General features: G+C 50.3%; 1 protein-coding gene across 1 annotated transcript; it reads right to left on the reverse strand.

Moving 5' to 3' along the window:
• Positions 1-133: 133 nt before the first annotated feature.
• Positions 134-16,785, reverse strand: PTPN22 (protein tyrosine phosphatase non-receptor type 22). The gene is made up of 21 exons (XM_039695825.1): positions 16,656-16,785; positions 14,278-14,386; positions 13,271-13,347; positions 11,599-11,694; positions 11,087-11,125; positions 10,621-10,692; positions 10,486-10,545; positions 9,972-10,114; positions 9,023-9,089; positions 7,939-8,016; positions 7,365-7,457; positions 5,969-6,045; positions 4,336-5,054; positions 3,244-3,342; positions 2,978-3,108; positions 2,252-2,279; positions 1,801-1,881; positions 1,412-1,515; positions 1,187-1,217; positions 1,011-1,088; positions 134-706 (listed from the first exon to the last, which is right to left on the reverse strand). Exons 1-21 carry the CDS (start codon positions 16,740-16,742, stop codon positions 642-644), a joined length of 2,334 nt encoding a protein of 777 aa, XP_039551759.1. The 5' UTR covers positions 16,743-16,785; the 3' UTR covers positions 134-641.
• Between the last annotated feature and the right edge of the window lie 637 nt (positions 16,786-17,422).

Below are 17,422 nucleotides of genomic sequence, written 5' to 3' on the forward strand. Positions count from 1 at the left end.
CAATCAGCATCCTAAGTCTTATTGCCCCAAAATCCAGAAAAATGCTCTTATTCACTCAAACAAACAAACAAACAAACAAAAAAAAACTAACCCAAAATCCAGAAAAATGCTCTGATTCACTCAAAAAAAAAAAAAAAAAAAAGCTTATTTAGAAATTATTATTTCTAAAATTTGGGAATCTAATTCCCCCTTAGTCCAAGTCATGTAAACATTTCAGTGTCTTTGATTACAGCAGACCTACAAACGTGAGAGAGGGTCTTGATCACCTCACTCAGCTCCCTTGGCTTTCCAGTTCATTCCAGAGCCTTCACTGGGTCCCATCATCAGTTTATGCTCAAATCCATCCTTTTGAAGTGATTATATTCCAAAATACAAGAATATGCCCCTCCTTAGGATAAAACTTGTATTCCAAGGTTTGCCTTCCATCCCGCTGCGAATTAACTGCAAGCTGCTGGTACTTTTACATTCTCGATTTAAAACTCCGTTTTTAAATTCAGTGAATGTGGAAGTAGTGCCTGAGCTGCCAATACTGTGTAACAGCTTTGGATGTGTTTATTTTGGTGGGAGCTTCACTGGGATGGGCACTCCAAGTATTTCAGGGTGGTTTCACAAATCTGCAGCGCCAAGTCTGTAAAATGCATCTAAATGTTCCATGCTGGGGGTGGATTTCTTGGTCCTTTGGGTTTTGAAAATCGATTTGCAAAGCCTAGGAACAAATGATATGTTTTTTAATGCAACAAATTCTGTATGTTACAGATGCTGATTATGTAGTCCCTTAAAATAACACAGGAATTGAAAATACTTGCCATTTCAGATCTTTCCCAAGTGTTAAGATATGACAGAAAAGCAACATCTCTTCGTTGCAAATAAAGTTGTAAATGTGTAAAAGCTAAATATGTAAAACCCAAAGAGCATTATTTGAAATATTTGTAGTTTGTAAGTGTTCTGCCTGGCATTTAGACTTCCAAGAACCAGGTTCTTCCTACCAAAACACAAAGACCAAAACATACCAAAGTTAAGGAAAGACCTCGGAGAGTTTGTTGGGGCAGGTTCTGATGATTTTATCAGTGAAGATGGACTGCAGATGCCTAGAAATAAAAAATGAGACTGGAGCAGCTGGTCACTGCTCCAACACATTTAAATACCTGCTCAAAGCCATTGCAAAGATATTAGGCTGAAAACTTACTTTTTCTCACATTTTTCAATATTTTCAAGCTCTGTAAAAAAAAAAAATAGAAAAAGGCCAGTTGGAAAAAAATGTGTGAAGCAGTGGATCAGCAACTGTGGTAAAGGGAATTTGCTGGTAATGCACATCTATAAAAACACTGATAAATGTGCATGTGGGAATTCAGTGTCACTGTGCCAGAGCTCTTCTCTCCCCTTTTTTTCCCACAGCTTTTGTTTCTTTTACCTTGCTCCTCCTGAAGCATTTAATGAGTTCTTTGGATGATGTTCCTGAGCCCTTGTTCTCCAAACCCGCAGGACTTGAGGAATTTCTTGCAGCAGGCTGGAGACCTGGGAACATACATGATATGTACATTTTCAGTGGTCATTCACAACTCCTCCTGCTTATTTCTTGTTGCTGCTTTTCATCTCCTCTAACGCAGCACTTCTAGAAATTTTCTGCAGGTTCCCTACTTGTGTTTATTTTCGTTGTGTTTGCTGAACTCTCCTGCAGGGAAGTGCTGAAGCACTACCTGGCAATGCTTTGAGCAGGTGGGCCACGCTCTCAGAAACCTGCAGGTTTAGGTGTGAGTGTAAAACCTCAGTCAGACCCTGAGAGAAGAGCTCAGCACTTACTTGCTGCCTCAGCAAGAACAAACGACTCCGGGGTTCTTTCAGGAAGGGGAGGAGGAGAATTGGAGCGATCCTGGGCTGTCTCTGAGAGAGCAAAGACAAAAGAGTTGGTTCCCTAGCTTTAAAATATTACATATATATATATATGTATTAGAAGCAACCAGCTTATCTCAGCTGTCTCAAAGGAAACACACAACATGCAGACAAAGAGGAGGCTGCAAGGGACATCCTCATGAACAGGATGAGGCAGGAGCTGATTAGGAAACATAAAACTACCAGTTCACTTCTTTGCAGAACTGTTTAGTTCTGGTTGGAACTGTTTAGTTGCAGAACTATTTAGCAACAATTTCCGTTGCACTGAGCACAGATCCTAAACACATTTACTAAATAAAGCAGTTTCAGGGAAAAAAAGCACGTCTTAATTCCAAAGATTATCCCAGCATTAAACTTATACCTGTTCGTGGGCTCCAAAGCTTCACACTCTGGAAACAAAACACAAGGCAGGTATTTAAAATTCCCACACCCAAATGTTGTTTTCTTGCACACAAGGAAGGAGGAAAGGATGTGATGTGCAAACAGCCTCCCACATACACCTCCATGCTCGAGTAGAGGAAGACAGCCTTGTGCCTCATTCTTCCACTTCACAGAGCTGTCACTCAGCTATGGGATCATCAACAGACGCCTAAATTTTGTTCAGCTCCTGTTGGTTCCACAGGGCTGGTGAAGCTCAGCAGAACAGGAATGTCCTGTCTTCATTATTCTTCTCTAAATGAGGGACAATATGGACAATATGTTTATTACCCTGTACTGGTCTTAGAATCCCAAAAATTAATGTTTGGAGTAAAGTAGATGTTGATAAGAAGGGGCTGGACTGAGGCCCCAATCTTCTTTCCAATCCTGAGCCCTGAAATCCCTTCCCAGTCCTGGAAGTGTTCAAAGCCAGGTTGGACAGGGCTTGGAGCAACCTGTTCTTGTCGAAGGTGCCCATGGATGGGGGGGTGGAATGGGATTTTCTTAAGATTCCCTTCCAACCCAAACTATTCCATGATTCTGTGATTCTATGAAATAATTTCTGGCAAGTACAAAGTGCCAAAAAGTAGAGTCTTTCTCACAGAAGGAAATGTGGTAAGGAGATTGGCATAGGAATAGTGCAGGAAAAGAGGTCAAAAGCCACTTGTACCTTACATGGTCTCAGTCTCACAGGGTCATGAAACCCCTCTGAGTGAGACTCACCACTCCACTCCCAGGAGGTGCCAATATTTGGATTTCTGTCTGGAATCTGGAAATCCGAAGTGGCCTGAGGAAATTGCCCTGGAAGCAGTTGAACACCAGAGAGATCATTGATCATTCCTCATCCCAGGCACTGCCAGATGCCACAGAGCCACCCCGATGCTGGGTGAGCCCCCAGTGCTGCTCAGCCCCATATTTAATATTTTAATCACTCACCCAGCTCACTGGCCACGATGAAGGACTCAGGGGTGCGCTGGGGCAGGGGTGGAGGAGCATCATCATCATCATCATCATCATCAGGCTGTGGCAGGGGGGCTGATTGGGGAGACACACACAGCTTACTGGCATGGCAGGACATGAGGGGATTACTGTGTAGGGGAGGGGGCTGCTCCTGCCCAGAGATTAAGGTTAAACACCTCTAAACTGTGGTTAAACATCCAAATAACTCCCAGCATCAACTGCACGAGGAAAATGAGCATAACCCAGCACAGAGCCAGGCATGCAGCTGGTGGTTCTGCTGCTTGGCTTGGGCTGCACCTCCCAGGAATTCCCAAGAGCACCAGGATAATGAGCATGTCTTTGTGACACTGAATGCTGAGGGGTCTGGGAGGACAAAGTGGAGCAAGTGCCAAAGCTGTGGGCAATAGGAAATGTCTGATTGGAGCAGGACTAACCAGAACAAGGAATAATTCCACCTTTTTCATACAACAGGTGATGGATGTAGTGCTACAGATCTGGGGAAAACACTTGTGATGAGTCATGGAATCATGGACTGGGTTGGGTTGGAAGGGAAAACCATTAAAAACCATTTAGATCCAACACCCCCACCATGGGCAGGGGTGTCACCCAGGTTCTCCCTGAAGTCCTGGATCTCTCAGTCTCAGTGAGATTTCGGTGTCCCCTGCATGATACTCTGCAGCAAGAGTGGGGTTTGGCCTGAAAACTAGATCCTCAGAGAAAACCATTTCTGGGAGCTTTCTGAATGCTTTTTGGAGCACCTTGGTGTAAGAATTGGTCAGCACCACCCCTGCCTCCCTGTGAGAGCTGTTCTGAGGTGACACAGTGGTTCAGAGCAGCAAACACCAAAATTACACTGCTCTCAAAATGTTTGTGGGAAAAAAATTCAGGCGAGATGAAGAGTGTGAGGATGAAACCACTTGCTGCTCCCTCAGCTCCCATGAGAGCCCAGTCCTGAGGAGCAGCTCCAGCCCTGCTGGACACCAGATGACCACACTGACCACTCCCTCCAGCACGCCCCAGTCCAGAGCGACCTGGTCCCACGTGTCCCCTTGTCCCAGTAGCACTTACCCGAGGAGAAGGTCCTCTCCTGCTCCAGGGGGGCACGGTGGGACGATGGGGAGCTGGCTGTGCTGGGCTCTAGGGGGGCACTGGCACAGCACGAAGGGAGGAGCTCCTCCTGCCCCCCCAGAAAGGGAAACACGGGGGACACGGGGTCGTCAGGAGAGAGTGATGAGAAGTAGGGATCTTCTGCTGAGCACAGGGAAGGGTGAGGGCATCGCCCCTGCTTCCTGTGGCCTGGGGGGGCATCTGCTGCTCGTCTGGAGGGGTTCATGTCCACAGGGGAAAATCCATCCTGGGCAGCTTTTGGCCACTGGGGACTCCAAACGGGCTTGGCATCCCCTGCATCCCATTCCCAGCCTTGTCCCCGCTGCCCCAGCTCTAGAGGGGTTGATACAGTCCATGCCAGAGGAGCTCTGGCACCTCCTGGTGCCCTCCTGCCTGCTCCCTTTGGCTCCAGCTCCAGCTCCCAGCTGCAGCGTTTCTGAGGGGCATCCCCAGCGCCCCAGGGCTCGCCAGCAGCTGCCTGCCTGCAGCTGGAGAAGTTCAGAGCCCCGAAGGAGATGGCCTGTCTGATGGGGGGCACCCCCCTGGCAGAGCTGGGCTGTGCCCCCGGGGCACACAGCGAGGGCAGGGACGCTTTGCTCGGTGCCACCGCAGGGAGATGGTGGTGCCAGTCCTGCTGCCGAGGGAGGGGTTGGTGTGGAGCCTGCTCCTCTCGCTCTGAGCTGCACAAAAAGCACAGGAAAGTGGTGTGGAGTTAGAGGCATGGAGGGCTCAGAAAGTGTTAGCCCACAGCACTGGTGCCAGGAGCAATTCCCTCAGGAGTGCAGAGCCCGGCTGTGCTCCATTTCAATGGTTAAATGGTGAACAGAGGAGGCCCCTTGATGTCAGCAGACTGAACCAGAAAGAAAAATTATTTGCAGAAAGCAGATGCTGCAATCCCAAACATGTCCACAGAGAGATCCCACCACCCTTGCAAGCTGCTGGCACGGGGAAGCTGCATCCTCAGGACTGCTGCTCCTGCAGCAAGGGGCACTGGGGTGGAACGTGCAGATGGAACATTGGACCAGTGTGGGGGCATTCCATGCCAGGCAGAGGGCTGGGATGACCCAGTCTGCGTGTTCATGAGACACTTTTATACTCTTTTATACTCTTTTATACTGTTTAGTGTTCATAAGTGAAACACTGAGTGACACAAAGCCCAGGGTAGAAGGGGACAGATAATGGCACACAGGGAAGAGGCTGAGACACATCAGTGAGAAGAGCAGGAATTATTAGGAAATTAGGAAAAGTTTCTTCCCTGAGGAGGTGATGAGGCATTGCAACAGGCTGCCCAGGGAAGTGGTGGAAACACCATCCATGGAAGTGCTCATAAAACATGTAGATGTGGCACCTGGGGACATGGCTTAGTGTTGGACCTGGCAGTTAATGGTTGCCCTTGGTGGTGTCAGAAGACTTTTGAACCTTTATGATTCCATGAATTATGTTAGGAACAAACATGAGAGTCAAAGTGGGACGCGAGGGAGGCAGCAGCTCCTCAGAGCTAAAGTGTTCCAGAGCACACAGCAAGAAGTTCATCTCTCTGAAATCGTGTGGGTGTCTGCAAACACCAGCCAGGGCTATTTGTGCTCAGGCTTACCAGGTGAGTGAACTCAGGCCATAAATGTCTTCCACTGGAGTCAGGACTGGCTTGGCTGCAGGATGCCCTGCTCCTTCCTGGGGAAAGGAGAGGTTTGCAAACAGGAGTGAGGAGGCAGAATGTAAAGAACACCAACGTGCAGCTCCAGGAGCTGGGATTTGCCAAATACTTCTAATTACTAAAGCACTTGGGAAATGACACCAAGGTGGAGCTGAAAACTGCAGAGAGAACTTCCTGAAGAGCAACTCTGCCAGCTCCTTTCTGAAATGAGAGTGCAGAGAGCCCCAGAAGCATCCAGCTGTGCCAAACAGCTGGCAGGCAGCCTGTGCAGACTCTTTGCCTTCAGGAGCCCCCACTGGGCAGGCTGGGTGCTGGTTTTGTGCATGACTCCAGCTCATGGCCAGCCCTGTGCTCTGCACAGTGTCCTCAGAGGACAGGGAGGTTTAGGGGGGCGAGAGGTTTGGGCAAGAGCTACAAAACCACATCCTGACTTGAAAAGTCCTCTCCATTTTGTGTCAACCCAGCCCTGTGTGACCTTTGCTCACAGACTGTCCTTAACCAGTCCAAAAAGGCTTTTTCCAGTTCTTTTCTCACTCAGCTCTGGCTTGGAACGAACTGCAACTCCTATGGCAAAACTGAGGCACGAGTCCCATCACAGGATCCCCTTCCCAATTTTTTGAGATAAAAGTTTCTGACAAAATGAGCTCACTGTGACCTTCCAGGCTTTGCTGTGATGCATTTATTTTCCTGGATTTTTTTTTTACTTTCCTGGATTTGATCCAATGAAGCTCATGTCAGCAGCCACAGAAAGCAAGAGCAAAGAAAACCTCAACCAGAGAGGTTTTGGCTATTCCTGTTAATATGTGACTTCACACCAAGACCACATTTCTTTTCCTCAGAGATGTAACAGATTTGTGAGACTTTGCCCTGTTTTTTCACGAGATATTTCCCCCTATGCCCTCCCAGAGCCAGGCTGTAGTGCTGATTCCCTCACCAGCACACACGAGGTAACACTTTCAGCCTCACTGCCTTGTGATCCCAAGCTTCCCAACCTGGTCTGAAAATCCCTCAGGTTTCACTGGCACATTCCCATGGAAATCAGTCAGTCTGTAGAAAATTCCTGTTCTTTTCACTCATTACATTAAACAATTGTAAAAATATATGGAAAATAGAAAATTGTTTTGAGACTGAAACAAGACTAGGTCTTGTTTGTGATAAGCATTGCACATTGAGGGGAAGAGCTGGATTCTCATGGGTTAAGGACAAAAGAGACTCAGTTTGGGTATCAAGGGGAGTAGAAAATATGAGAATTCACCCCAGATCTGCAGCAGGAATTGAGGTTAGAGCTGGAGTGCCCAGGCTGCAAGAGGCAGCACGTTTGCCCTGGGACTTTTACCTGTGAAGCAGCAGAATCTTTCTGGGCATCGAGTGCTTGAATCTGCCTTTTGAAGAGCTCAATCACAGCATCGTAAACCAGCTCATACTGCTCCTGCATTCCAGACAGACAAAACTGTGACAGCCAGCACCCGTGGGACTGTAAATGGCCACCTCTTCCCAAGCAAGCATCACCCCGAGAGAAGCTGCCCTTCCTGTCCACTGGCAGGGTGTGAAATTCGAGAAGAGGCAGAAGCCACAGCTCTCACAGGGCTCACACTGAAGCATTTGGGGGGTTTTTGGGTGTGCAAACAACACTGTTCTGCACTGAGCTTCCTCTTCAGTCTGTTGCAGCTGAGGAAAGTTCCCACTTTATTGCCTGGACAGTCCCTGCTTTCACATCTGAGCGTGTGATAAATCTGTGAGCACTGTCCACAGGGAAACGCTCAGCTCCCAAATGGACTTCTGCCAAATCATCGTTCTGCTCAGAAAAGGGGCTTTGCACAACATCTCCACGCCCCAGCTGCCACCAGCACCACTGCCCTGTGAACCCTCCTGGGCAGAGGTGGAGCAGTGGTGATGCTCCCCAAACACACCTTGGTCTGCACGATGCAGGGTCTCTGTGTGCGCATCTCCTGCACCAGGCTGAAAACACTGAAGTTCACTGGAACAATCTGGCGAGAAAGAGAAAGGACAAAATGGTTCTAAACTAAAAGAGGAGAGATTTAGATTTAATATTGGGAAGGAATTCTTCCCTGGGATGGTGGGGAGGCTCTGGCCCAGAGCAGCTGTGGCTGCCTCTGGATCCCTGGCAGTGACCAAAACTTGGAGCAGCCTTGGACAGGGAAAGGTGCCCCTGCCCATGGCAGGGGGCTGGAAAGAGAGAATTTTTAAGATCTTTCCAACCCAAATCTTTCAATGATTTCTATAATTTCTCTGATAAAAAATTACAGACAGGTCTAATTCCACAAAGCTTCCAAGTCATGAGGCAGTTCAGAGCACTGTCTGAAATCCAGGCCTGCTACTGCAATGATTTTTAACAAAGGGCCTGCTTAAAGTGCTGTTTTATTTATTACAGACCATTCTCCTGCCTCCTGTCTCACACTCCACAGAAAACACTCTTTTTACAACAGCTGTGGGCAGCACGAAGGACGTGACACTGCTTTCCCAGCTGGACGGGGTCAGGGAGCTGTGGGACAGAGCAGCTCTGCTCTGAGTCCCAGCACCTGCCCCGAGGCTGGGGATTATTGCCTGTGCCATTATTGGAGAGTCAGAGTAAAGCAAGAGGAGATTGGAAACACTGAATATCTGATGTGTGAGCGTGGACAGACAAACACAGACAGTAGAGATGTTTTAAGAGTGAAGGGCAGCACAGGACCATGTTTCTGTGGGCTGAAGGCCTGGCCAGAGCGGGCAGTGGAGGGGGGATTGTGCCCCACTGGGAAGATGCTGCCAGTGCCTGAAGAGAGAGGGGTGGCACAAACTGGGCATGGGGAATCAGCACCTCGGCCACTGCCGTCCTGCAGTGCGGCTGTGGGGAGCTCACATCGCCCTGAAATCCCCCTGAGCTCCCCCTGAAACCCCCCTGCGCGCAGCCAGAGGGGCTGGAAGGCAGAGGGAAGGCAGGGGAGGGACAGAGGGGCGCAGGGGCCACGGCGGGCAGCGAGGGCTGGCACTCACCCCGTCCTTCAGCAGCTTCTGGGTGTAGTCGATGGCGCAGATGACGCCGGTCCTGCCGCAGCCAGCGCTGCAAGGACAGCACAGGGCACAGCCTGGGCACCCTGTGCTGCCAGGGGTGTTTGGGCACCCACCCACAGCCACCTGTGACCCTGCTGTCCCACACACATCCTGCAGACCTGCAGCGTGCTGCAGCTGCAGCCCACGCAGGGTTGGGAGGCACAGCTCATCCCTGAGAACAGCTCTCAGCCCTGGGAAGAGCTCTCAGCCCTGGGAAGAGCTCTCAGCCCTGAGAAGAGCTCTCAGCCCGGAGAAGAGCTCTCAGCCCTCCTGTGGTGACCAGCCACACGTGGGCATGGCCAGTGGTGGTCTGTGACCCAGACATTGTCACCCCCTGACAGGAGGGTGCAGCCAGCCGGGTGTTGGTCTCTTCTCCCAATTAACACGGGACAGCACAAGAGGAAACGGCCCCAGGGAAGGTTTAGATTGCATATTAGGGAAAATTTCTCAACCAAAAGCATTGTCAAGCACTGGCACAGGCTGCCCAGGGCAGGGGTGAAGTCACCATTGAACAGATGTGGCACTTGAGGACATGGTTTAGTGGTGGCTTTGGCAGTGCTGGGTGAGTGCTTGGACTTGAGCACCTTAAGGGACTTTTCCAAGCTAAACAATTGCATGGTTCTGTGATTCTACTGCTGGCCTGCTGCTCCTCCTTCCCTGCCCCCTGGCCATGCTGGCTGCCCTCAGAGGATCCCTTTGCCTTAGGGCTCCCTACAAGAGGAGCTTGGCCGTGGGCTTGGCCAGCTCCCCTGCCCTGTGCCCCCTTGGGACGTGGGAGCACGGGGCTCTGGGGCCAGCGCGGGGCTCTGGGGGCCAGCACGGGGCTCTGGGGCCAGCACGGGGCTCTGGGGCCAGCAGGGGCTCTGGGCTGGCTCTCAGCCAGCTCACCCACCTGCAGTGGATGCACACAGGGACCCTGTCGTCGGGCTGGTAGCAGCGAATGTCCCTGACGAGCTCCAGGATGGGCTCGATGGAGGAGGGCACGTGGTGGTCCGGCCAGTTCTTGTAGTGGAAGTGGAAGACGGTGCGGGCTGCCTGCAGGGGAAGAGCAGGGGCAGGGTCTGGGGTGCTGGAACAGCAAGGGGAGCTGGATTTCTGCTCCATCCCCAGCTCCCACCTGCAGCAGAGCAGCAGTTTGCAGCTGGTTTTGCTGCAGGAGCTGTTTTGTGACATCCTTGGCCTCACTTACCCAGAGCCTGGTTTGCCATGACTGACAAACAGCTTCAGAAACTGAGGTCTGAGTTAATGAATTTTTTACTTCCTTTGTTCCCTCAAATGCTGTCAAATCTAATTCAGCAGCCTGAGCAATGTAAAAATTTCTGCACAAAATGTACCACATTTTAATATATTATTTATATAACAAAGCCAGCCCAGGTACATTTTCTGCCTTGACCTTTCCTCCTTACCTCATTCAGGGTCACCTTTAAAGTTCTAATCACATACTCATTCCTCTTCTCCTCGGCCTCCTGCAGAAGAAGGAGGCAGAGTCAGATTTTCCGTGTGCCCCGGGGTGGGACAGGCTGCTGGGTGGCTGCACTCACACAGGTGATGGAGAAAGGGCCACAGTGCAGGGGGCAGCCGTCCACCTCCGCCCAGTAGCGCTCACACTTCTTCTGTTGGGACAAGCACCATGAGTTTGGTTATTCCCCGCTGGCCCCGCTGTGCTGGCTCCTTTTTCAATTTTCAGGACGAAATTCACTCTGGGAAGAGGCTCAGCTCTCGCTGCAGTCCAGCTCCAGCCTCCCCTTCCTTGGAGCTGCCACTGCTGGTTTTCTTTTTCCAGAGAGATTCCCTACACTACTGGAATGGCTGAAGCATTTCGTGGGATCAGAGACTGGTTTGGTTGGAAGGCACCTTAAAGATCATCTCCCATGGGATCATTTGCAGCTGGAGACCCCAAAACCAGCTTATATCAAACAGAAATCGCTGTCACTAAAAGGATTTAATAAAAATCTGCATCTCTCACCCTGCCCTGGCACTCAGGGCCATCTGTGACACGCCACTCACCTTCCCCATTTCAAACTCCATACAAGCCATGACCACGACCTGCAGGAAGAAGGCTCATTAGAAAAGTCTGAACACGAGTTTCTCATCCAGGCAGCAAAATTAAACTCCTCTCTTGTGGGTACTTATCAGTGATAAGGAAACTCTGTGGGCTGCCTTCCCCTGAGCCCCAGCTGCCAGCCCAGTCTCACTGGGACATCACCCACAGCCTGGCACAAGGATCTCCCAGCCAGGCCCAAAGGCAGGGACAGCCACCAGCAGACTCTGGCACGAGTGGGAGGAGGCTGGGGGGCTGGAGTGAAACCCTGACACTCCCAAAGGATTTCTGGCTGGAAGGACAACTTTTCTTTTTTAAAAAAGGACATTTATATCTAAATATAAAAAGTGGGAGGAGGCTGAGGGGCTGGAGTGAAACCCTGACACTCCCTCTGCCTCACAAAGGATTTCTGGCTAGAAGGACAACTTTTCTTTTTTAAAAAAGGACATTTATATCTAAATATAAATCTGCACCTTACCAGGACTTCATACTCCCAAATCATCCTCCAAAAGTCAGTGACAGTAGTGGGGAGAGGACCCTGGGTTGCAATGTATGCTCTTGGCCCATAGACACCCTGGAACATTCAAACCAGACATGGACACGTCTGTGCATAGTTCACCAGCAGAAATGAAGTCATTCCTCTCTCTGAATTTACTTCTACCAGCAAGCCCATTAAGGATTTAGGAGGACTTTCATATAGCTGATTTTTGGGCACACACATTAACTCAAGAACTGCAAACCAAAGGCAGGGCCAAGCTGGGGAGATGGGCTCTGCTCCCACAGACCAGCACCAGCTCTTACAGCACCTCTGGGAGCTTGGAGGTGATGTGGCCACAGCTCTGTTGCTGATGGCCAAAGAATGAATTGTGATCTTGTGGGGAAGGTCTGACCTTCTGCAGACGGGTTACAGAGAGCCCTGGGCCACTGATCACTGTCATGGAGAATGAAGAGAATAAGAGAACTATTCATCTATCTATCTATCTATCTATCTATCTATCTATCTATCTATCTATCTATCTATCTATCTATCTATCTATCTATCTATCTATCTATCTATCTATCTATCTATCTATCTATCTATCTATCTATCTATCTATCTATCTATCTATCTATCTATCTATCTATCTATCTATCTATCTATCTATCTATCTATCTATCTATCTATCTATCTATCTATCTATCTATCTATCTATCTATCTATCTATCTATCTATCTATCTATCTATCTATCTATCTATCTATCTATCTATCTATCTATCTATCTATCTATCTATCTATCTATCTATCTATCTATCTATCTATCTATCTATCTATCTATCTATCTATCTATCTATCTATCTATCTATCTATCTATCTATCTATCTATCTATCTATCTATCTATCTATCTATCTATCTATCTATCTATCTATCTATCTATCTATCTATCTATCTATCTATCTATCTATCTATCTATCTATCTATCTATCTATCTATCTATCTATCTATCTATCTATCTATCTATCTATCTATCTATCTATCTATCTATCTATCTATCTATCTATCTATCTATCTATCTATCTATCTATCTATCTATCTATCTATCTATCTATCTATCTATCTATCTATCTATCTATCTATCTATCTATCTATCTATCTATCTATCTATCTATCTATCTATCTATCTATCTATCTATCTATCTATCCATCCATCCATCTGTCACTCAGGGAAGGGCTGTAGGCCCAGGGCAGCCCCAGGACTGCTGGAGCTGCACATGGAGCACTGTCCCACACTGATCTGCCCCAGCAGCAGGTCCCAGCCGTGCAGCACTGCAAGGCTTCCTGCCTCTGCTCTGCTTTCAGCCCAGGTGACTCTGGCCACAGGCAGTTTTGCACCTCTGTCACCCACCAAAGGCAGCAACGGCGACGAGGAAGTTGGGGCTGAGAACCACAAAGTGTTCCACGCCCAGCATGAGTGTGTCCCTTGCCCGTAGCCCGGTGCCTCTGTGCTGCCCAGGGGGTTTCTGGAGGGCTCACCCATCTTCTTCCATCAGTTATCTTTGAGCACAGCCCAGAAACTGCTGCAGAGCCCCCAACCTGCTCCTCCTGGCACAACCCACCCAGGTGGCACCACCAGCACCTTTGCAGGACAAAACGCCACAAAAGAGGCAAACCTTGATGAAGTTGGCATTGATGTAATGAGAATCTGTGTCTGACGTAATCAGGGACAGCTCCACTCTGCTGTGGTCAACTGCAAAAGCAGGGGAAGCAGTCAGTGTCTGTCCTTGCAGGTCCCTGAGCCCTTGGAGGGCAGCACCAGGGGCTCTGGGGAGCATTCATGAGCCCATCCAGGGGGGGTGGGTGCTGTGCAAGCAGCTGATGTCCCCCCACACCTCCCTCAGCTCTGCTGCCTGCACACACAGGGGATGGAAAGATCCTTTTGGAGAGGTTTTAGGGAGAGCTGCAGGTGCTGCCGCTGCCCCAGTGCAGTGCTGGTCCCCTCTGACCATGCAGCAAGCCCCAAAGCCCCCAACAGCACTCCAGGCTCCAACCAGCTCTGTGGGGTTAGACACAGAGGTTTGAAAGCTGGACCTGATCCTGGAGGTCTTTTCCAACCTCAATGATTCTGTGATTTACTTTCTTTTCCAAGTTGGAATGGACAAAAGAGACAGTCTGCTCTGATGTTGGGACAGAGTCCTTTGGACACCCCTGCCCCAAGGCAAGCCAAGCCAAGCCACAGCAGGGTCTGCCTGTTGTCTGCTTTGCACAACATGGAGACATCGCTGTCCAAAGGCCTTTGGATGCAAGTGGTTACAGAAACTTGCAAGGATTATCACTGGAGGATGTGTATCCTAGGGAATAGAAGTTCTGTCTGTAGAAATATCACAGAATATCCTGAGTTGGAAAGGACCAGCAAGGATCATCGAGTCCAACTCCCCTCCCTGCACAGGACATCCCCAGAATCCCACCATGTGCCTGACAGTGCTGACAAGTGCCAAAGTCCTCCAGAGCAGGCACTGCAGCAGCCAAAGCCCTAAATCTGAGCAGCAGGGCTCAAAGCCAGCAGACAGCAGTGAGATGCTCACATACAACAGCTCTGCAGGCAGGCACCAGAGAATGAGAGCAAGAAAAGCAAGAAAAACAAAAGGCTGAGGAGGAACATGTGCCATTTCCAACCTACAAGGTAAGATGTCCTTGTATCTGTTCTTCTTGACATTCTCTGGCTGCTCAGACGCTGCTGTAGGGTAGATTTTATCCGCTCTGTACTTTGTTGACTGTCTCTTCAGCTTCTGTGATAAAAGAGTGGAACAAATTACAGCAGACGTGCTGCAGCCAGCTCACTACTAGAGAGCACATGAAGGTCTCCAGGGGTCACGTTTGCTACCACCATTAATTCTTTCCTGAGTGGCTTTGCTCAGAGCTAAAATAGAGACAGAACCTTCTGAGAGGCTTGTGGAGGGTGGAAAGTGTGTGCTGAGGCAGTGCCCACACGTCGCCTTGTGAAGTGACACAAAGCATCACCCTCACAGCTGAGAGAGGCCCAGGGGAGCCACTCTCAGCACAAATGGCACCCAGATCAGAGGAGTGTCAGTGGCAAAGCACCTTCAACAAGTGACACCAGAAAAGACAGGTGAATCCATCGATTTTTCTCACTTTGGTAGAGATGCCCCCATCTTTAGCTGGAAGTAGTGAGCTCAGGTCACAAAGGGAGCACAGGCAGCTGGAGCAGAGGGGCTCCATGCACTGGTGAAAGACAAGAGACCCTTAGGGCTGCAGATCTCTCAACTCTTTCATTTTAAGGATAAAGCTGCAGCACTCACAGGGAGTTAAAGCATCTTTCTCCTGGAATCATGGAATATCCTGGGCTGGATCCTGGGCTGGATGGGACCCATAAGAATCATTGAGTCCAACTCCTGGCCTTGCACAGACATCCCAAAATCCCACCCTGTGCCTGAGAGCATTTTCCAAACCCTCCTGGAGGTGTGGCAGCCTCGGGGCTGTGGCATTCCCTGGGGAGCCTGGGCAGTGCCCAGCTGTGAGACTGCACAAACAGAAAAAGGGGACTCCAACAAAACCCCTGTCATTTATACTAACATCACCACAATTTGCACACAAAAATGCTTGGTCCCACAAGGAGAGGGCAGGAATTGGGGTGGAGGAATGGCATGAATATATCTGTCACATTTGGAAACAAGCCAACAAGGTGGCCTGCTGAGGCCACTGCCTTGCAAAAGCAGCCACAAATCAGGTGTCTCTGAGAAGATCTTATCCCATAAAACAGGAAATGCAGCCTTGACCGTTTCCACCTGCCATTTTGATCAGAAATGAATACATCAGGCTGCTGGAGCCAGCCTGAGCAGCAGGGCTCAGAGCCCACTGCTCACACACGCAGACACCAGGCAGACAGAGGGGAAACTCAGCAGGCTGTGACAGCACTTTGTTCCATGGAACAACAGCCTGCCACTGCAGGCTCAGATTAATCACTTCCCTCCCCCCCAGACACCTGGAAACCAAGCACTCAGCTTTCCCCAAGTGTTTGAAGGGCCAGATTTTGTTGGTATGACAGAGCAGGGCTGGGGCTTGTGGAGACCCCTCGGTGACCCAGAGCTCACTGCCAGGGTCTGAGTGTTTAACACATCTCAGATCCCACAGTTTTACCCTTTTATGTGTCTGTGAGAGCTGGGCAATGTCCCTGCCCCTCAGAGCAGCCCAGCCAGCCTGTCAGAGCCTCCAGCTGATGCACCAGGAGCCACCTCCAGCCACCAGCTTTGGCACTGGCATCTGAGCCTCACCCCTGGCACCCAAACCAAAAAATACATCAGGGAGCTCACAGATTCAGGGCAATGAATCCACAGGGGGAGGTGGGAGCCATCAGCATTTTGTGCAGCTTTTGCCTTGAGGGAACAAGAAAGTGGTTTCCAGGAGGGGCCAGGAGCTCTGCTGGATGTAGAGCACACAGATCCCAGAATGGTTTGGGTTGGAAGGGACCTTGAAGCTCTAATTCCACCCCCTGCCATGGGCAGGGACACCTGCTGCTGCTGTCCCAGGCTGTCCCAAGCCCTTTCCACCTGGCCTTGGCCACCTCCAGGGATGGGGCAGCCCCAGCTCCCCTGTGCTCTGTAGAAACAAGGACAGGCTAAGTCAAGGAGAAACCAGAGATGCCTGGCAGGAACTCGTGTGCCACAGGTCCAACAGACTGCCCTGGGGAGAAGGGCCAGAGGCTCCATTTTCCCCCCTGTATCCCAGCTGTGTCACCAGGGCCAGAGGCTCCACATTCCCCCCTGTATCCCCAGTTCTGTTACCAGGCAAAGTGAAACCACGTCCCGACAAGTGCATTCACCAAGCACAAAACAGGAAGCACTCGGGTGATTAGTTAAAAAGCAAACAGTTCAAGTGCAAACTATTAATTTCCTACCATGTCTTTACACTCCTCTTAGCCCAGTTAACTTCTGCGTGTCTGCTATGAAACTCCAGAAAATCTGGCACAGGTTTGAGAGGTGACCGAGCGCTTCCCTCCGACACGAGGGAAACACCGAGCCAAGCCTTGAGAGAACTCACCAAAAACTCCTCTGCAAACTCTCCTCGGTTGAGCTTCTTGCCTTGGGCCCTTTCCAGGTTCTGCAGCAGGATGCCCCTCTGGTCCATGGTGCTGGAGGGAGCCTGGCCTGGCCCTCCTGGGACGGGACATGTCAAGTGATCCGCGGCGGAAGGTGCCGCCGGGGAGAGCTGCCTGTGGTTTTCTGACTTCATCACAGCCCCAAAGGAAATTAGTGCGTGGCAGATAATCCTGGTCAAACAACCAACACAGCACAGCACGCTGTGCTCAAACCAGCCCCACTGGGCACAGGGTGGGCAGCACAAGGGTAGGGACGTGCTGGACCAGTGCAACCCCCCACCGCCCCAATTCCTTCAGCAGTGTGTGCAGCCAGCACTGCCAGGGGTACCCGGGGGCTCATTCACATCCCAACGCTTCACCAGGAAGGCTTCGAGCCTGGAATGTGGCTGGAAGAGTCCATAAAACAGCATGGAAAACCCACAGTTCCCCCTCATGCTTTTAACGTAGAATCCCGGAATGGTTTGGGTTGGAAGGGACCTTAAAGCTCATCTCAATGGGCAGGGACACCTTCCACTTGCTCCAAACCCCATCCAAGCTGGCCTTGGACACTCTCCAGGGATGGAAACAGACAGAAGCAGTCTGTTTTCCACATCCTGAGGGCAGGAGCACAACACAGCTGTGGGAACTGCCAACAGGAGCCCTGCCACAGCTGACTGCTGATCTGCCTTGGAGAGCACCTGCAGCTCACCCTTCACAGTAATTTGGCATT

This window comes from Passer montanus, unplaced genomic scaffold (assembly GCF_014805655.1).
Source record: "Passer montanus isolate IOZ18808 unplaced genomic scaffold, ASM1480565v1 scaffold93, whole genome shotgun sequence".
Lineage (NCBI taxonomy): Eukaryota > Metazoa > Chordata > Aves > Passeriformes > Passeridae > Passer > Passer montanus.

Excerpts from the sequence above, each read along its gene's own strand:
- PTPN22 (XM_039695825.1), bottom strand. The coding sequence starts at position 16,742 with ATGGACCAGAGGGGCATCCTGCTGCAGAACCTGGAAAGGGCCCAAGGC. Across the intron at positions 9,090-9,971 it reads CCTGTGTGCATCCACTGCAG|CGCTGGCTGCGGCAGGACCG; the intron begins GTGGGTGAGCTG and ends CTGTCCTTGCAG. Across the intron at positions 5,055-5,968 it reads GGCCTGAGTTCACTCACCTG|CTCAGAGCGAGAGGAGCAGG; the intron begins GTAAGCCTGAGC and ends CTTTTTGTGCAG.